General features: G+C 44.1%; 1 protein-coding gene across 3 annotated transcripts in view; it reads right to left on the minus strand.

Moving 5' to 3' along the window:
* Positions 1-18,121, minus strand: part of CHPT1 (choline phosphotransferase 1) — a 39,499-nt gene extending 21,378 nt beyond the window's left edge. Inside the window, exons 1-4 of one of the 3 annotated variants that reach the window (XM_032781950.2) lie at positions 17,818-17,904; positions 4,214-4,297; positions 3,746-3,893; positions 1,530-1,671 (exon numbers count right to left, since the gene is read on the minus strand). In XM_032781950.2, coding sequence (XP_032637841.1) covers positions 1,530-1,671; positions 3,746-3,893; positions 4,214-4,237 — 314 coding nt within the window. In that variant the 5' untranslated portion in view covers positions 4,238-4,297; positions 17,818-17,904. Of the gene's footprint in view, positions 1-1,529; positions 1,672-3,745; positions 3,894-4,213; positions 4,298-11,473; positions 11,604-17,817 lie in introns of those variants that run through there. The other 2 variants (XM_032781951.2, XM_032781949.2) reach the window with 2 other exon arrangements.
* Between the last annotated feature and the right edge of the window lie 3,444 nt (positions 18,122-21,565).

Genomic DNA, 21,565 nt, shown 5'->3' on the forward strand with positions numbered 1-21,565 from the left:
ACATCAGAGGGTAGGGATAGGATACAGAGAGTCCTAGATAAATTGGAGGATTGGGCCAAAAGAAATCTGATGAGGTTCAACAAGGATAAGTGCAGAGACCTGCACTTAGGATGGAAGAATCCCATTCACTGCTACAGACTAGGGACTGAATGGCTAGGAAGTTCTGCAGAAAAGGACCTAGGGGTTACAGTGGACGAGAAGCTGGATATGAGTCAACAGTGTGCCCTTGTTGCCAAGAAGGCTAATGGCATTTTAGGCTGTATAAGTAGGGGCATTGTCAGCAGATTGAGGGACATGATCATTCCCCTCTATTTGACATTGGTGAGGCCTCATCTGGAGTACTGTGCCCAGTTTTGGGCCCCAGACTACAAGAAGCATGTAGAAAAATTGGAAAGAGTCCAGCAGAGGGCAACAAAAATGACTAGGGGGCTGGAGCACATAACTTATGAGGAGAGGCTAAGGGAACTGGGATTGTTTAGTCTGCAGAAGAGAAGAATGAGGAGGGATTTGATAGCTGCTTTCCACTGCCTGAAAGGGGGTTCCAAAGAGGATGGATCTAGACTGTTCTCAGTGGTACCTGATGACAGAACAAGGAGTAATGGTCTCAAGTTGCAGTGGGGGTGGTTTAGGCTGGATATTAGGAAAAACTTTTTCACTCAGAGAGTGGTGAAGCACTGGAATGGGTTACCCAAGGAGGTGGTGGAATCTCCTTCCTTAGAGATTTTTAAGGTCAGGCTTGACAAAGCCCTGGCTGGGATGATTTAGTTGGGAACTGGTCCTGCTCTGAGCAGGGGGTTGGACTAGATGACCTCCTGAGGTCCCTTCCAAGCCTGATATTCTATGATTCCATGAACACTAGCTACAACAGTGCCATGCAAATGCCTGTTCTCACTTTCAGGTGACACTGTAAACAAGACACAGGCAGCATTATCATCTGCAAATCTAAACAAACTTGATTGAGTGATTAGTTGAACAAGAATTAGTACTGAGTGGACATCGAGTGTACAAGGACCATACTACTGTAAGGACTATATAAGGTTAACATCACTTCCAGGACTAGCCTCCCCAAAGTAGAAGGGCACAGGGCTACGTATCCTCGGATAGGCTCAGCGAAGAGTAAATTCTGCACCCGCCTCAAACAATGGAGAAGCGAGGTGAAGTGCCTACTGTGCTCCTGGAGCTCTGGGAAGCACAGTGCACCCCAATGACTAACAGTGACTTTATGAAGCCATTCCTGGAAATAGTGTTTAATGTATTGCAAATCAATAGCAATTGTACAGAGGTCTCAGGGACATCTGACAACTGCAAAAAGAAATGTCAGTTTTGATACGAATTTCAGGTCCTGGACCAGATATAAACTTCAGATAAAAGACTGAATTTTTTTTTTTTTTTTTTTTTTTTTTTTAAAGAGTTTTTTTTTTTTTTTTTTTTACACAAGAGAGGAGAAGGGAAGGATGGGTGGAAGGTGAAATGAGATGTGTCAAATCCAAAGATCAAATATGTACAGTTCTGAAAAGAGTTCTACTTACTTTCCAAACTTTAATATGCCTGATACATAAGTCTGCCAGTGAGCACAATAAAACATGAACGGCCCCACAAAACAACAGAAAAATAGCCAGTCAGGGTTCGTTCCCAGTCGAACAGCTATGCAGGCTCCAATGGAAACAAAAACTGAAAGGCAGAGATAAGCATAGTCAGTCATAAATAATTATACTACTTGCAATTTTAAAGATAAACACTAGACAAAGTTTGACTGCAATAGCATCAATAGTATAGTGACTTGTTGGACAGCATTTCCCAAACTTGAAGCTTCAGGAAAATGAAACCTATAGTGCCCTTTACAACCCCATAATGTGGTGGTAGAAGCTCACCCATCTTAAGGTATACCTTTTCAGCTCCCCGCACCCCACCGCACAACCAGGGAGGCATGCCTACATGTTGGGTAACATTGTTATAAGGTAGTAATAGTGAGAGTTACAAATTACTGTAAAAATAGGTTTTACATTTTAGAATAAACTTTTTTCCTGAGGTCTATTTAAAAACAAAAGCACACATCACATCATTATCGAGTGCAGACCAATATAGGGAATTTCATCTCAACATCTTCAGATAATTGGAATATTGTAAAAACAGGGAGAAAATGAACTCTTGGATAACCTTAACTACATCATGCACAGCTAAGCTCTCACTGTAGTGTTCCTTGTCTCACTAGGTTTAGATCAGGGTTTCTCAGCCTGTAGGCTGTGACCCAAAACTGGATCACTGGAATGTTTCAAAGGATCACATCGCAGCTCCAGTCCCGTGAGACTGCTGTGGCCTGGTGCATGGGATCAAAGTGCCACTCAGGCTTGACTCAACTGCTCCTCCATCATGATGATGGGAAGGCAGCCAGCTCAAACATGAGTACGGGGCACTGTGACTCTGTGCGCCAGGTCACGCCACTCACAAATTTGGCATAGATGGAGCCGACAAAGCCCAGAGCATGGAGCCGAGCTCAGTCAGCCCCTTGTAACCAGAGCTGCAGGGGGGCCTCTGCAAAGCCCCACCCCCACGACACCCTATCCCCCCAGGGACAGGACCCAATCCCTAGACTTGGGGCCCTCACACATACCAAGGCCTATTTACTGGGTTAATCAAACATCTGTCATAACTTATTTGACAGAAGAACTGAAGGCTGGCTTCACTACTTATCTGACTCAAAACACAATAGTCATGAAGGCTGTATAAGTTTCTAAGATGCTAGATACAGTATAAATACCTGAAGTTCAATTTTAATTTGATGCTAAATTACCAAGATGAATTAAGGTTTGTAGTACAAACAACAACAAAAGTGGGCTATTAATTTCAGATATTAAGCAGTAGCCAATTAAACATTGTCTCTTGGACAGCAATTCAGAAAAGCATCACTTCAGGGCAGAGAAACGAAAGAACTTGCATGTTTTTGTTTGTTTTGGTTTTTGATGGATGCAAACAATCTAGCCCATCATTTTGATTTCTTTCTTAAAAGGAAATGAAACCTTTTCTAATTAGAAAGACTGAGTCATGTCAACATAATCAGGAACTATGAAAGCGAAGTGAGGAAAAGTAAACACACTTAAAAATTGTTAGAACTACAGTACCATGTCAGGAGAGATTGAATTCCTTATTGTTACTTGTATTAGTCATCTCAGCTCTAGTGGAAATGCATACTGTAGAAACTAATGTTAAAAAAAAGCTTGAAGGATGGTGTGCCTACTGCCTGGAGATACTGCACTTCTCTCAGAGGAAATCTTTGAACGTACTGTATTGCTTACAAAAAGTGATCAGATTCAATACAGGGAACACACTCACTTCATACTCTCAATGTACACATGCAAGAGCTAGGTAACATGCATTATACATGTCTCAGGGCCACTTCTAAAATATTTTCCCACTCCCTAGGTTAGTAAGTAATAACCACCTAGCTCTCATACAGTACTTTCCATCTGTAAATCTCAAAGAGCTTTACATATGAGGTCAATAGTCTTATTCCCATTTTACAGATGGAAAACAGAGGCACCAACAAGCAAAGTGACTTGTTCATAGTCACCCAGCAGGCCAGGAAGAGAATCTAGGACTCCAAAGGGACTGGAAAAAAACTAAATCCTAGGAAGGTACAGTCTAGTTTTTAATCCATTAGGCCAGACTGTACCTTCCTAGGATTTAGTTTTTTTCCAGTCCCCTCCTCCCCCCAACCCAAGTATTAAAAACGAAGAAATAAAGTTACCTGTGGAAATACAGTCACAACCATGGTCAAAAAGTTCCCCTAAGGGGGAACTACTATTTGTTCTTCTGGCTTGTTTCCCATCAATAGCATCCAGGGACTGGTAAACAAAGAGTCCTAATGCACACAAGAGGAATACCCAAAACGGTGCCTGGAACAGATGCATAAATATCAATACTGTCAGTTCCAGATCACTTACTATAAGCCAAAAATCAATCATACTACAGATTTTCTCTGCATGAAAAGCTTTCAGAGCAGTACTTTGCTAAGAGACTACCATAGACAGGCCAAAGTCTTCTTTCAGTTTTAGCAGTGTAAATTGCAGTAAATCTGAAATGAATTGCTCAGTTTATATCGGTGAAACAGAATCTATGCAGCCTCATGCCTGTGCTTTCATTTACAAAACTAAAAGTTTAGATAGATACAGCTATCTAAAGTGGCATAAAGATTAATAAACTTTAATTTTCTCACCTGAAAATTGAGAGAGGTGCACATAATTAGTACAAATGGTTCTATCCATGTTTATGGAAACAGAACCCAAACAAAAAGGAGCGTCTTTAAAAAAAAAAAAAAAAAGAGTTCAGTGTTTCATTCAAATTTTCTGAAGTCAATTAGATGATTAACTTAAAATTTTATTTTCTTCCTAGGTATTTAGAGAACTGGTTATATTTGCATATACGAAAACAACAAAATTACTTAGTGCATTTTCTCCTTTTAACAGAAGTTTTAGTTTTTAAATAGACAAAGTTGGAGATTTTTCCAAGGCTCAAATGGCAGGCAGACGCCTCTAACTGCCACTTGCGCCTTGCAGAATCTCTCCCAAGTAAATAAATGGTTCTCTTAAGAAAGAAGAACAACTATCTGCTAAATGTAGACTTTGATCATTTATTTAGTTCTTGTTTTAAATTGATTGGGGGTTGGTTTTGATCATTCATTACAGGGTTTTAGTTTAGCAGGACTTGCCATGGTAGTGGTCCCATCTCGGAGGGGAGATTTAGCGTTCAGAAAATCAGGACGACTTTGAAACTAGTCCTTACTGATTACTTTTCCTCATACACCCCCAAATCTAGTTTCAGTCCAGGTCACATTTTTGCCCCTAGTTCTTACCAATCACACTTTACACAAAAAATTGTTTGGGAAGAAACAAAGTGAAAGGTTCCATACAAGATGTTTATATCAAATAGATAAAATCCCATAGGAAATCGTGAAAATTAATTCTTTTCTACCCCTAGGTAGGAACTGTCTGTTACATCCTGTCCTCAGTCACTCTTGTACAATCCCTCTTCAGTGGGAGCTCACAGGTGTAACAGGGCAGAATTTGGCTGTACCACATACATCGTAATCAAGATTGAAAACATTTATTTTCCATGTGTGTTTATTAAAGGTTAGTGAGTGTATCTGGATAACAAAATTATACATTATATGGACGGACTGAATATTAATGAGTAGATATTGGGCTGAGAGACAGGAAATAACCCACTTTAAATAAATCCTCACATAACAGGTACACATCCACATAAACCAGCCAGTGGTCTCAGTCAAACCAGAAAAGGGAAGAATTTTGACAACTGAAAATAATAAACTTCTTTTAAACTAAGTTAGGACAGGAGGTTGTCATGGAGGGGAATATAGAAGGGGGAAAAATGAAAGTATGGTGAGATAGCTGTTCTTAAGCCCTGTTCATTATATCCCATCATAGCACTTGTGAACCAGTTTGTTTAGAACAAATCACACATCAGATTTAGACCCATCCCAGGAATCCACAAGACAAGACCTTCCAACTAGGACCATATTTAAGGAAGGTTCCATTTTGAACTTAAAAGCCTTGCTCAAAGCCAGAAAAGAAAATGAATGTTTAAACTTAAACAAAAAAATTAGGTAACTTTCAGAAAGAAAAGATCATCAGTATCTCTCTACTTCCTAATTCATTTAACCTTGAAATGAACTTCCAAATGAGAATCTCGTATACTTCTGACTTGGAGGCAATAGTAGCATCATCCTAGTTAAGAGCAGGCTGAGTAATCCTTATCTGGACCATTGTTAAATCTATTTTAAATTTCTGGATAACTATTGTCTAGCATCATGACAGAAGAAAAGTAAAGTAGTGAAAACTCTAGGGGAAATAAAGGATCGGAATGTCTTGAGTACAGAATCAGATTAATTCTCCAGAGTATGTCACCCAAAGGAATCAGATAGGAAGGAAAAACAGGACCTAAAATATCTTTTTAAGGAGCCCTGAGAATTCACTATATTCTAGCTAAATCTGTGAAAGGATCTCAACCCGAAACCCTATATTGCACTTGCAATTCTGCAAGTACAGAGTTTAGTTAGATACTCATCTGATTGTAGGACTAATTTTGGTAGTTACTGTAGGTGTCTAATTTCTACTTGCACCGGCAAACAACTGGCACAATTTTAGAAGCTTTCTTAGAAAATATGGGCTTTCAAGATTTTTAAACATGTCCATTGTCATTGGGTTTAAGCTTCTCCAATGTTGGGGTTCCTACTTATGTAGTAATAATATAAAATCTGTTATGCTTTTTATGTTGGTATTACTTCAATGTAAAATAAGACTACCGTTCAAATTCTAGTCAAAATGTTTTTTTTCCTATTGGTAAGTCCTCATCAATTCCAGCTGGGTTATCTTATCTCTTTTCACTCCTTAGACAAGATGACACTTGCAATCTCTGTGACACGTTTAAATATACCTTCATGATTGTTACTGATTATTTGTAACAATTCAGTCAAATATATATATTCTTTCATTCAAGAGTAGTGTCTCTCTTGGATCAGGTATGAAACCAGTGACTTTTGGACTTTCACTATAGTTTACACAGTATTAGGGACTCTGAATCCCCACCAATCTTTAGGTCAAAAATCTAGACTCACATTTTTACAAAGGCCTAAACCTAATGATTTATGAAGCACGATGTTCCAACAGTTCCTCTCCTCCTCCCAAATAGTATTAAGTGAGGGGAAAATTAAAAGTCTAGCATCTTAAGACTTTCAGCATTATCTGTAAATTGGATAAGAAAAAGATTTAAATTCCAACTGACATGAGCATTTTGGTGGCAGGCAGAAAGCAAAACAGCATTATGGTAACCCAATGCAAGATTATAAACTAGTTTCCATCCCTCTCCAATATGGGTTTAACATTAAATTTTAAAATAATTTTTAGGTTTTTCTCCCATTAATCTAGTTATTAAATAGGAGGCAAAATCGTTTTACCATCTTTAGGCAAAACACGAAAAGGGACAAAAGACTTTCAAAACTTGTATAAGCTAGGAACAGGGGAAAATCCAACTCTAGGAACAGGAGAAAATCCAAACTCACCTTCCCTCAGGAAGACAGGAAAGTGACCATGTAGAAAGGACAGGGCCATTTGACAAGGGCACTTCTGGATTCTTGAGGCTACTTAACTCTGTGGATTTACCCTAGCACTTTTAAATCTCCTAAATTAATCTAAATTCCCATTTAAATAAAATCTCTGTTCTAACCCTTATCCTTGCAAAGATAAAATGTAAACTGATCACTATGATTATGTGTCAATATGTCTTCATAAAGATCAAGTATTATTCAATGTTCTCCCCCCAGCCCTGCCCACACACATACCCTCCTTCAGCTGTCCAAGGCTAGCCTTTGAGGTCTACAAAATCCATGACCCTAGGCCCCTCAATTTTGGGAAGAGCCTAGGACAGATTCTCGGCTGTGTTGCCCAGGCCTCTGCTGCCTGGGTTGCAATAAATTCCCCCTTTCAGCCATTTGCCTACAGTTTAAAATACAGTTTAATAGTCCAGATTACCCAAAAAAGCAATTATGCATATCATACAAAGAATTAAAACTGTACCCTGTGCTAATTCGGTTAACAAGATCCTCTCAACCACTTTATTTTCCCACACTCCTCCCTTCTTCTAAAGCCACTGGATACATAAAACTGCTGAACAGATTACTATTGTTAAAGAAGATCTCACCCACAGTTGGCATTTTATTTGTTTCTGAATGCAAAATCTCCATATTCAATAGTCAATCATGAAGAAAAAGCTATTATCTCACATTCTTCAACAGTCATAATGCTATTTAATTCCAGTTCATTCTATTCCGTATGTTTGCTATTTATCTTGTTTAATCTTTTAAATAATTATTTCATAAAATATAATGAAGCCAGCCTGAAAAATGGCAGATACAGTAAGTAAAGACAACTGTATTTTGTTACAGAAAGACAATGCTGTGAGTTCCTCCCTGTACACAGACATTTTTAATATTTCCAAATTTGGGATACTCCAATTAATCAGTCAGGCCTTTCCGCCTCCTCTCTTTTTTTTAAGGTTGCCTTTTGACTTTTTTCAAAGCATTGCTGGATTTGCAAACTGTATCAAGGATCTTACTTTAGAGCTTCTTTATATGAAGAGGTAACAAGCTTCATATCACAATTCCTCAATTTGTACAGATTAAAAAAGCTTGCACATTAGTTACTGTATTCACTGTTAGCTAATGACAGCTTCAGCAACCCCACAGTTATTCAGCAGAATAAACATGGCAATGAAACAGTTCGATTTCTTAAGTCAAACTCTGAAAAATTAAAGAGAACATGCTAATGTTTGCAGTCATAACTTTAGATCATATTGTCAGAAGAGAGTTTAATGGAAAACAGTTCTGCTACACTCAACTTCAAACCGATTTTTGACAAAATAAATATCTTTTTTCCCCAATTAGAATGTGTACACACATGCTAGAATTCAAGTTAAAAAATTTCCCCTGCCTTCTCAGTATGAGCTTTCCATTTCCTTATAAATCCCCACCATGACAGGATCCATGGAGTGCGAGGAGCAAAGGGTTTTCATTCTCATCTTCCCCATAACTATCTCATCCATATCAGTTAATGCTACAGAACACCTGCTGAGAGGGGAAGCAGAGTGCACTGAGAATGTAGCAACAAGTGTTGGTATGAATGGCTTGGGGGAATTGGAAATGGGATATGGAGCCTTTCACCCCAAGGTCACCACTTCAAAGCTAACCCAGGGTGGTAGTGACCTGCATGTTGTTGGGCAGCTGACATGAAATGAGTTGGTGATCTCAATCTAACTGGTAGTAAACAAGTGTCCAAATTACAAAAACCACCACCATACTTAGGCCTACTTGACAGTCTCAGGTCAAAAGATTAATATTTGGAGACTGAAATACCCTCAGCTCCTAATTAATGGATTACCATGGTGATGTGTGTTCTTCCTCTGCCCAACGTTTCTTCCCGTCAGTCAGTGAGCAAGATTACTGTACATGACAGCACACTGGTATGAATTTTAAATTTCATTGTTTTTCATTATCTTGCTCAGACCTTTCACAATTATGAGAAAAAATAGTATTTATCGTAACTCAGGAGTTATGTAGCTGGAAGGAAAATGATCTGTCCTGAAGCCTAGGAAGACAGCAGAGAAAGCAACAGGAGTGGGGATCAAATTAAGAATCAGAGTGGGTCAAGAATCTGGTCTCCTGAACTATTTTGGCTTCCAGAGAAGATAAAATATTCTGTTATTTGCATTAATCTAACATTCGAGTTCTGAAATTAAAACTTCGTAATGTCATGAACACAGAGGTTCCAGTGGCCTGGAAAATTAACCTAAAATAATTTTAAAAATTAAAAAAATTTAAATTAAAATTTAATGTTACTGTCTTTTTGTCCCATTCAGCAGCGTTAAATTGGCAAGCTTGAAGTAGCTTTGTTTGTTTTTTAATGAAACCTTAAGGAGTTGTTATAAACACCAGTAAGAAGTTTACAAATGGAGGGATATCTTGGAAGTTCAGAGAGAGTAAATAAAGGACTCTGGTAAAATTACTGCATGCTAAATTGTAAAAAGGATCAAGCTATGGTAAAAGAAAGAGATAGTGACAGAATAGTGAAAGGGCAGAAGTGTTGGACCCAATAATTAGGTTGGCAATTATTCTTAATAATTAGATTATTCAGGAGAGCAACTAAATCACACCTAATTTCTCAATGATGCATACAGGATCACCATCTCTCATTTTGCCATTTCCCTGTAATATGAACACGTCCCATTCGCCCGCTCTGCTCCACCCAGTCTTAAAATGACTCTTTTATATATAAAAAGCAACAAAGAGTCCTGTGGCACCTTAAAAACTAACAGATGTATTGGAGCATAAGCTTTCGTGGGTGAATACCCACTTCATCAAACGCATGCTTTCTTCACAGCTGGCCGCCTCCCTACACACACACCCTCCCACAGTGCCTCCCGCCCACTGGCAGACCCCGCAGATCAGCGCCTTCCCCCTCACACACATACCCCGCCCACAGCAATCAGCTGGCTTGTGGCATTTTGGGGGCAGGAGGGAGGAGCGAGGACTCGGAGCGCAGGCTCCACCTCCCATCCCTGCATCCCCAATGCCGCAAGTGAGCTGACTGCCCTGGGCAGGCGGGGGAGCCTGTCCGCTGAGTCCTCGCTCCTCCCCCCTCCCTCCTGTCCCCTAAGCACTGCAAGCCAGCTGACTGCCCCAGGCACGAGGGATGGGGGAGGAGCGAGGACTCAACATGCAGGCTCCCCCTCCCTCCCCTGCTGGCAGCAATCAGCTGGCTTGCCAAGTTGGCGGGGGAGGGGAGGAGCTAGGATGCAGCATGGGAAGGGGGAGGAGATGGGAGGAGAAGAGGCAGGTCAAGGATGGGGCCTTAGGGGAAGGGGGGGAGTGGGCAGGCTGAGGGTTGAGGCCCCCCCGCCCCCGCCCCCGGTGCTTGCAGAGTAGGGGAAGCTGCCGCTGCTGCGCAATGTGCTTCTCCTAGCCTACAGCACCTTCAGCCTCCTTGCCTGCCTCATCTCCAGTGCCAGTGGGCTGTGCCTGTGTAGGGTAAGGCAGGGGCACCTCCCAACTATAGTACTGTACGTACAGTACATTTGTAAACACACAGCACATGCACACTACTCTCCCCCAATGTAGTATTAAATTGCTTGTTTAAAATTTATACAATGCCTTTTGTCTGGCAAAAAAAATTCCCTGAAACCTAACCCCCCACCCCCATTTACATTAATTCTTATGGAGAAACTGGATTCGCTTAACATCATTTCACTTAAAGTCGCATTTTTCAGGAACATAACTATAACGTTAAGTGAGGAGTTACTGTACTTATTAACTCTGTGCCAAATATTAGGCACAATATTTTTTAATGTACATCAAGAGATCTCTTGATGTACAACTAAATGACACTTGTTAGCCTTTTTGTGGCCATTGCACTACATACTCTTACCTTCAAGTCATCCTATACTATCACATTTCCTTCCCCACGTTCCCAGTTACAAAAAAAGCGCCTGTTTTTAGTTGATATTTGGAGATACACCTACAAACAAAATTTCATTATCTACTTTTTTCCCCCATTTCCCCACCCATACTGCTTACATCCTCTGGGGTCTGACAATAGTCTCCTGAATATCAACAACTATTTTTATACTTTTGACAGATTTTATCACTGTGTCCCCATGACCTAAGAATCTTGTGATGCCACCAGACAGAGGGCACAGGAGGTGCACAGGTTTTTCAGGGCTGCAGAGGAAAGTGAAAAACTCTCAGAGTCTCTGCCAATTTGACCTGGGGAGAAATTTCTATCAAATTGTCAAAATCAATTAAAAGGCAAACATCAGTCAGTGTGCTACAACAGATGACTGTTGTCACAGCTGTTCTGAAGATGTTTATCAAGATACTGAGGTTGCATCACTATCATGTCCTACCCACCAGAAGGAACCAGTGGTTGCATCACTTCCTTTAGTGCATGCAGAGTGTTCACACATTTATTATTTCACAATGTCTTTGTAAAGCTCCAGGATTAAGCAGGCGTATTTTCTCCACACCATCTCCATTTGGCAGTGAACAATTATCTTTGTTCTGCTGGGAAGAAAAAACACCCCAAAATGCTACAGTACTCTTGGCGAGAGATTGGCAGTAAGAATGAAGAGCTGTGACCTGTCACGGAGTCACAATCTCAGTGCATCTTTCCCCTGTGCCTTTAAAACCCATATCAAGGCTTGAGGGCTCTCAATCAAGGACTTTCACAGGCATTAAGTTACCTATTCTTTTATTATATTATGAAATGTGTACCTACACTTACCTACACTTTTAAAAAAAGAAGTGTTAAAATTCAGTTTCAATAACTTAAGGTACTACTAGCAGGGGACTTTAATTATATAGAATCTTTTGTCTCTAATATCCACAGTTTTATAGAGGGAAATGCAGTGTTGTAATACTCCTCACAATTAAGTAGTTAAGACTGTCGGTCAATTATTACAGGAAAGGTTGCTTCTTGAGGCCAATTATGTAGAGGTTAGATGTTGAAGTGTACAACTATGCTGTCAAGTTGGCCAATGATTTAATAATTCATAAAATGTTTCGTTACTTCATCCACCTTGTGTCTCTAGTATCTTGGGACTGACACGGTACAACTACACTGCATAAAAACAATTTGGGTATTAAGAATTCAAAATTAGGCATTGCAAATTTGCATGCTCCTCCCAGTTTGCTCAACTAAAACTGCCCCCCCCCCTTTTATTTTTAAAGAAACAAAAGTTTGCAGGCCTTTAATCTACAGCAAGAATGCAAAAGTTTAGGGTATTAAAAATATTAGACAAGCCAAGATGCTCAAGTGTTACAATATCAAAAGATCTATAATACACTAATCCCAACAACTATGTTCCAATATTCATAGATTCAGAGACGCTGGGACTGGAAGGGACCTCAAGACGTCATCGAGTCCAGTCCCCTGCCCTCAGGGCAGGACCAAACACTGTTTAGACCATCCCTGATAGACATTTATCTAACCTACTCTTAAATATCTCCAGAGATGGAGATTCCACAACCTCCCTAGGCAATTTATTCCAGTGTTTAACTACCCTGACAGTTAGGAACTTTTTCCTAATGTCCAACCTAAATCTCCCTTGCTGCAGTTTAAGCCCATTGCTTCTTGTTCTATCATTAGAGGCTAATATTGTTGTGGCTAGCACAGTTTGAACCTTGGTATCGGTAAGGTTATGAACGAGCCAGGTCTCTGAACAACTGCACTCCCATAAACCCCAAGGAATTTGTGTGTTACCCATACCAAGCTGCAATTAACTACAAGTTTGTAATTCCATCTCACTGCATTATTACAATCCCAATCATGTAAATTCTTTTCTGTATGATCTACACATATTTTTCCTGAAGTGAAAATATCTGAGCGTGATATTTAAAACAGCAGGTTAACCCATTAGTCTTTAACCTGTGAAGGCACAAGTTCTCCTACACTTTGGGTCACGAGTGAAAATAAGTTTGGAGGTTTAATTTTAGCTCCTAACACAGGTTTCTCCAGATCCCAAAGTACATCAGAAGTCAGAGCCAGATCCTGCAAGCGGATCTGCACAGACAGGCCTTTGCAAAACCCCATTAACATCAATGAGGAGCTGCAAGAGTCGGACTGTGAGAGTGCACTTGCAGGACTAAGGCCATCGTTTTCACCTTGTGATAGAAAAGTCTAGGCCCTATTCAATCCTGCCACACGTGCAGTAGTTCAGAACTACAAGAGGGCTCCCACACTGCTCATTCTCTCTTTCTTGGCATGAAAGATGACAGAATTTGTTTGGACAAACAGGAATTGGATAACAGGGTGTTTGTCTTGTAAGGAGATGCATACTTTGGTGAGAGAGAATGTTGTAATGGGAGGTATAAAACGACCCCGTCTATTAAAACAAGAACAAGAACACAGAATAAAAGGAGGCTCCTGCTTCATATGACATGTTTTCAATGGATGCTGTGATGGTTGAATGAGATTTTTAAATTTAGACTGCCAGCTGAAATCTGACAGCAGCACTTAGGTTTTACAAAACTCAACGTCTATAAAATTAACACCATTGGAAAAAAAAGGGAAAAATTTCTCATTGGGCTAGTGTACTATAGTGCTATACACTAAAAATAGAAGTGTAGTCATGAGGGACGAGTCACCCCAACTATGATCCTATCCAAGACCCCAACTATGTACTTGGAGCAGTTACCCGCACTTGCGCTGCCATTGCTACACTTTTATTTTTAGCATGCTAGCTCAGTCAGAGCTAGTGCAGGTATGTCTACCCAAGCTGGAAATTACAGTCCCAGCTTCAGTACAGACATAGCCTAAGTCAGTGGTTCTCAAACTTTTTTTTTTGCGAACCACTTGAAAATTGCTGAGGGTCTCGGCGGACCACTTAATGATCTTTCCAAATGTTGTTTGTACCGTTAGCCAAGTATTGTAAAGCGCTTTGGATAAAAGCGCTATATTAACAAAAAATCTTAATTAACTTTTTTTGTTCTACAACTAAAAGCACACAACTCATATTTTAATATCAGTAGTCTTACCTTTCTAATGTGATGGATGTGCCCTCTTCCCCCTGCCATGGCAGCCCCCCAGCTGGGGCTGGGAAGGAGCAGGGTCCCTCCCTCTCTACAGCAGCCACAGAGCTGAGGCTGGGAAGAAGGGCCACCTCTCCCCAGAAGCCGCAGCCCAGGAGCTGGGGAAAGTCGCCTCTTTCTCTGGCCACTGCAGCCCTACGTGTCCCAAATTCCCCCTACACTCTCTTCTCACCCCACCGCCCCCTCCCACCTACCCCTATTCCCCCCAAGGTCAGCACCTCACGTTACACGTGCATCTTCTCCAGGGTCCAGGCACCTACTTAGTAGAACCATGCCTGTGTGGCTCCTCTAATTAGGTGGGTGACCCTTCATTCTCGTGCGTGGCCACCCAGGTGCACACCTTAGAGGGAACTATCCATGGACCACCAGAATGGAGCTCATGGACCACAGTTTGAGAACTTAAGAGTAGCATTAGGCACTTTAAATGCCAGCAACTTCGGTCTACACTAGCACTCCCATCTTTGGAGCCAAACTGTTGATAAGACTGGTTGGATATTGTGAACAAAAAAAACCCTTTAGTGTTGCAGAAAGCCAAGATTTTCATGTAATGACACGAATACAGGAGCTTCGACTTAAGGACACCAATATTGTGACTCTCATGATAAAAATCATGAGTGCTGGCAATACACAAGACAAATCTTCTCTCTCTAGAAGAGAAATGTCAAAAACAGGCTTGAAATTCATCCCCCCAAAGGGAGTCTCCTTTCCCACCGAATGAGTGAGGTTTGGAGTAAGTCAAAGTATTAGAAACTTATTCAGCATGAGAGGCAACCTCCCCACTGACCAGACCACACCAACTCAAAGTGGCACCAGACCATTCCAGAACCACCGATACAAAACCTGCAGACATATCTCCACTGCTACAATGATCAACACCCCCCACGACACATCTTTCAAGATCCATGGGTTCTATACATGCCTATCACAACATGTGATATACCTCATTAGGGTGACCAGATAGCAAGTGTAAAAAATCGCGACACTTTTTTTTGGGGGGTGGGGGTGAGGGTGGAGAATAATTGCCTATATAAGACAAAGCCTCTAATATTGGGAACTTTGGTCACCCTAAGCCCAGGGCTCCCTAACATAGCTCAGCTGACTCAAGTCCCACTAACCCTGCACTTAAACTGCGGTCAGACTCACCCAAAGTGGCCACTGACTCGCCCGCCTGGCTTTATAACCACCCCCACTCCCGCTGCGGGAGACAGTTGGGGGAGAAGGGGCACATGGGAAACTGCACCACATTGAGGCACCACCCACCCCTGCTCTCTGCCGCAGCCCCCTCGGTGCCCTCCCCTCCTTTGGCTACTGCAGGCTGCAAGCCCCGGCCAAATGCCCTCGTTGAATCACAGCTGCTGGTAGGCAGCAGCCCAGACAGGGCAGCGGCATGGCAGGGAGCTATTTACCCTGCTGGTCCGCATGGCACCTGACACTGAACGGAGCCCACACGCCACAGGGAGTTGTCCGTGCAATGAGTGGGGAGAGGAGCTACGCGGTCTATCGGGCTGGGCAGTGCCAGGGCCCCCTCAACCCGCCCGGAGCCAGGCGGTGGCGGCTCCCCCAGTGGCACTGTGCTGCTGCTCTGGGGCAGGGCTTCTCCCCCAGCTCGCAGCCTCCCTGGCTTGCTGTGTTTCCTGGGATAGTGGGAGCCCGGGGCAACACTCTGCACCGCACACAGGGCCCTGACCCTAAGAGCCAGAGGGTGGCAAGGTGGGGAGTCCCAGTGATGCTTACCTGGGGTGGCTCCCAGGAAGCATCCAGCAGGTCCCTCAGGCTCCTAGGGTCAGGTTGGGTCAGGTGGGGTGGTGGGCTCTCTGCCCGCTGCAGGTGCCTGCAAGCCCCACCTCTGCAGCTCTGATTGGGCAGGAGGGAGCTGGTGCAGCACATGGAGACCCCCTCCGCCTCTGTGCCTAGGGGTCGCCAGCACTGCAGGCTCCTGCTGGTGGGCAGGTGCCCATCAGGAGCCACCCCAGGAAGCGCCACCATGCTAGCCCTGGCACTTTGGCAGTGATGGTGAGCAGTCTCCGATATCGGGACAAAGGGCATCCCGACGGATGTGCAGTTGGGACATGGGACAAATATCCATGTGTTAATATCGGGACATCTGGTCACCCTATGCCTCATCTAGTCCACTAAATGCCCCCATTAAAAACTATGTGAGTGAAATGAATCACTATGCTGTTGAATGAACTCACACAGGAAAATGATAAAAGACAAAAACACCCTATCAATTGCGGGTGAACACTTTTCATGAAGCCATTACTCTATATCTGCCCTATCAGTCCTCAACCTCAAAGGAAACCGCCACAGTACTTTCAAAAGACGAGCCTAGAGGCCCAAATTCATTACTCTGCTAAATAGTAAAAAATCATGACTGGACAGAAACACTGGATTTATGGCTTATTACAACAGCCTATAACCCACTAACCCTCCCTTTTTGTCCTACAACTGTGTTATCAGGCCACTCTACCTTGAATGACCCCTTACAATATGTGCTAACTATTTAAGCTAAACAATCTGTTTCACCATGTTATGATGCTGGGAGTACCTTTCCCAGACCCAAAGGAGGAGTTCTGGTGGCTCGAAAGCTTGTCTGTCTCACCAACAATAGATATTACCTAACCCACCCTGTCTCCAATATCCTGGGACCAATACAGCTACAACTATGCTGCATAGTACAGACCCTGTTGGATGGCATAACAACTGTTTGGTCTATCCTGCATAGACATGGTTTAGTCCTTCCTAGAAAGAGAAGGCCAAACCTACTGATAACACAGGTGGGGCACTATTGATGCAACGCAGTAGGATTTACTGTGTGCATAGGCTCAAAACACTGTCTGAAGACACAGTGCGCCAGTTGTGTGGTTTTTACAACATCCTGGGGTTTACAGTATGAAGGGATTAGAATGTGGCCAGGTTCTCAGTTTGTGTAGGAATTTGTTTTGCAGTGAGTGCTCTGTGTGTTATACCTGGAGATTACAGTATGTGTGAGGGATACAGGGTGTATTTGCATGGCTGACATTTACACTAGAGAGAGAGAGTTATAAGCCCTCAGACAATGGGTGTGTACAATGTGCACAAAAGGTGTTACAAGGAAAAATTAGGGTTGAATGCTAGAGCTGCTGGGAGAGTTTCAGTCAGAGCAGGGACCATGGGGGCAGAAGGTCGGTTACAGCATAGTTGGATCTAGCGATTACAATGCAGGAGAGAGTGAAGTTGTTTACAGTGAAGCATATGTGCTGGAAGGAGGAGAAGGTGTTTGAGTAGGGGACAGGGACACAATGCAGGGGGTGAGAGCTGGCTAGAGGAAGCTCTAACTGGGCATGGGAGAGCAGTTACTGTGGGGTAAGAAGAGGTGACGCTGTGGGGAAAAGGGTGGGGTATTTTGGGGGAGTGGGATAGAGGGAAGATTAGCTGGGGGGCAGTATGGGGCAAGAGGGTGATTTGAGAAGGGTGGCTGGGAAGAAAGACATAGGTTGGGAGTTAGTACAGGCTAAGGGGACAGGGAACTGAGGCTCCTGCGGGGTGAGGGGAGCAGGAGCAGGGACAGGGCCGGGGTTAGTCAGGGCAGGGGGCCCTGTGAGTCTGGGGAAAGCAGAAGCTTCTTGGATCTCGGGGGGGGCTGTGGGGGGCGGCAGAGGGCCCCTGTGGCCGGCGGGCGGTACCTGCTCGGTGGCGCTGGGGCAGTAGGCGATGAGCAGCAGCGTGGTGAGCAGGTTGAGCAGGAGGCCGCTCAGGGTGATGGTGTTGGGGGCCAGCCAGGCCGGGATCTGCTCCACCAACCAGGCCCAGTAGAGCTGCAGCGGCGGCTCCAGCAGCGAGCGCCCGGACGCGCTGTAGCGATGCTGCTCCAGCCGCCTCAGCTGCGCCGCGCTCAGGGGCTTGGGCGGCGCCCACAGCCCGGCCATGGCCCTCCTCGCTCGCGCCGCCTGGGTCTGGCTGCTCCCGGGCTCGCCGCCGGGCCTCTCGGCTCAGAGCGGGGGCGGCTCAGCGAGAGAGGGAGGGACAGAGGCCGGAGCGCAGCCGCCGCCGCAGCCGGTATTAACCCGCGGCCCCCGGCCCTGAAGCGCGTCTGCCCCAGCACTCCGCTGGGATACGGGGAACCCTAATCCCTGCCTGCGCCCGAGGGCTGGGCAGAGGGAGCTGCCCGCCCCTGCTCCTTCCTCTGCCCCCCCCGCCTGCCCCCAGGGGCTGGGCAGCTCCTCCCTCTGCCCCCCCACCTGCCCACAGGGGGCCGGGCAACTCCTCCCTCTGCCTGCCCCCCGGGGGGCTGGGCAACTCCTCCTCCCTTCCCCATAGGGGAGCTGGCAGTGGCATCCCCCCACACACACCGTTACCCCACAGGCTGAGCCCAACAAGCCCACATATGCCCTGTGGACCCCTGTATACTGTGTATGTAATGACTACGAACTAGTGGTCTCTTAGGCACAATGGTGCCCCTAGCGCAATGGGCTGCCCACCTAGTGCCCATCACCTCAGTGATAACTAGATGGTGTCAGGTTTCAGAGCAGCAGTTGTGTTAGTTTCTATCAGCAAAAACAACAAGGAGTCCTTGTGGCACCTTAGAGACTAACAAATTATGGAGACAGGTCATCTGTGATACTCAGATCAGGTGCTACACCGGTCATATCATCCCATGTTAAGGCCTGTTGTCTCCACAGATCACACTTTGCACTAGGGCAAGGGTGGGCAAACTTTTTGGGCCGAAAGCCACATCTGGGTGGGGAAATTGTATGCAGGGCAGGGCAGGGGACTGGAGTGCGGAGTGCAGGAAGGAGGTCAGGGCAGGGGTTGGGGTGCAGGAGGCGTGCGGCGGGAGGCTCAGGGCAGGAGATTGGGGTGCACAGGGGTGCAGGGAGCTCAGGGTAGGGGTGCAGAGTGTACGAAGGGGCTCAGGGCAGGGAGTTGGGCTGCAGAAGGGGTGCGAGGTGCAGGCAGGGGGCTCAGGGCAGGGATTTGGGGGGTGGGGTGCAGGAGAAGTTGGAGCTCTGGCCCGGCGCCACTTACCTAAAGCGACTCCAGGTGGCAGTGGCACCCACCGGGGCCAGGGCAGGTTCCCTGCATGCCTGCCCTGTCCCTAGCCCCACACCGCTCCAGGAAGCACTGTGGCCCCTAGGGGAGGGAGGGTGGAGTGTTCCACGTGCGCTGCCCTTGCCATGCCTCCAGGTATCTCCCCTGAAGCTCCCATTGGCCACGGTTACCCGTTCCTGGCCAATGAGAGCTTCAGGGAGCGGTGCCTGGAGCCAAGAGCAACGCACGCGGAGCTCTCGCTCCCCCCACCCCCGCCTGGGAGCTGCTTCTGAGAGCGGCATCGGGCCCCCAGCGCCACCAGGGGCAATCCCGGAGGTCAGATCCAAAGCCCTGAGGGGGCGGATCTGTCCCGTGGGCTGTAGTTTGCCCACCCCTGTTCTAACCCTATGATTCTATGATATTGAAAGTAATCATGAGCCCCATGTTGCAAAACTATGTAGGCTGTGCTTGAGTCACGTTACTGCAGATAATGTAGGTTGAATCCTGTGCTGTAAATTTCCTGGTCATTTTCTCACAAACTTTATTTTCTCTTAACATGATTTTCCTTGTGTACATTTCCTTCTTTATAATTCTTTGAGAGCCATGGCTGAAGCCCAGGTGATTACCTGAGTCATTGCTTACTATGCCGTGTCAAACTTTGAGCAAATACGAAAACATACAGGTGATGCTGACTATGAAGTGTCTGGAGAACATACTAGTTCAGTAATGGATGTTTCTGTTGGCAATAGCCAAGATTATAGCATCATCAGATCCTCTGCACAGCTGGTAAATAAGAATATTTTTCAGAGGAGCTGGACACATTTTCTTACAGAATGGAACTTGCATGGTGTGTCTGGTAATGCTTCAAAATTCTAATTATTAGGGCTGTCTAGGGATTAAAAAAATTAATTGCAATTAATTGCTCAATTATTCATGCTGTTAATAGAATACCATTTATTTAAATATTTTTGGCTGTTTTCTACATTTTCAAATATATTGATTGCCATTACAACAGAATACAAAGTGTACAGTGCTCACTTTTTGTTACAGATATTTGCGCTGTAAAAAACAAAAGAAATAGTATTTTTCAATTCACCTATTACAAGTACTGCAATCTCTTTATAATGAACATTGTCCTGGCAAATATAGAATTATGTACAAAAAAACCCTGCATTCAAAAATAAAACAATGTAAAACTTTAGAGCCTACAAGTCCGCTTAGTCCTACTCCAGTCAATCACTCAGACAAACAAGTTTGGCTACAATTTGCAGGAGACAATGTTGCGTGCTTCTTGTTTACAGTGTCACCTGAAAGTGAGAACAGGCGTTCGCATGGCACTGTTGTAGCCGACATCACAAGATATTTATGCCATATGCGCTAAAAATTCATATATCCCTTCATGCCTCAAATATCCCTTCATGCCTCAACTACCATTCCAGAGGACATGTGTCCATGCTAATGGCAGTTTCTACTCGATAACAACCCAAAGCAGAATGAACCAACACATGTTCATTTTCATCATCTGAGTCAGATGCTCCAAGGAGAAGGTTGATTTTCTTTTCTGGTGGTTGGGTTCTGTAGTTTCCGCATCTGAGTGCTGCTCTTTGCAGACTTCTGAAAGCATGCTCCACACCTCATCCCTCTCAGATTTTGGATGGCACTTCAGATTCTTAAACCTTTTGTCCAGTGCTGTAGCTATTTTTAGAAATCTCACATTAGTAGCTTCTTTGCGTTTTGTCAAATTTGCAATGAAAGTGTTCTTAAAACTAACGTGCTGGGTCATCACCCGAGACTGCTTTAACATGAAACAAAACAGAAGGCATACAATTCTCCTCCAAGGAGTTCAGTCACAAATTTAATTAACAATTTTTTTTAACAAGTATAATCAGTATGGAAGCATGTTCTCTGGAATGGTGGCCGAAGCAAGAAGGGACATACAAATGTTTAGCATATCTGGCATGTAAATACCTTGCAACCTTGGCTACAAAAGTGCCATGTGAATGCCTGTTCTCATTTTCAGGTGACATTGTAAATAAGAAGCAGGCAGCATTATCTCCTGTAAATGTAAACAAACTTGTTTGTCTTAGCAACTGGCTGAACAAGAAGTAGGGCTGAGTGGACTTGCAGGCACTAAAGTTTTACATTGTTTTGTTTTTGAGTGCAGTTACATCACAAAAAAATCTACATTTGTAAGTTACATTTCCACTATAAAGAGATTGCACTTGAGTGCTTGTATGAGGTGAATTGAAAAATACTGCATCTCTACTCCAATATAACATGGTACTCGGGAGCCAAAAAATCTTAGCGTATTATAGTTGAAACTGCGTTATATCGACCTTGCTTTGGCCTCAAGCATTTCCGTTATTAATAGTCAGCAAATCAAGCTGAGTAGGGAAGGCTGTG

This window comes from Chelonoidis abingdonii, chromosome 1 (assembly GCF_003597395.2).
Source record: "Chelonoidis abingdonii isolate Lonesome George chromosome 1, CheloAbing_2.0, whole genome shotgun sequence".
In the NCBI taxonomy this organism is placed as follows: domain Eukaryota; kingdom Metazoa; phylum Chordata; order Testudines; family Testudinidae; genus Chelonoidis; species Chelonoidis abingdonii.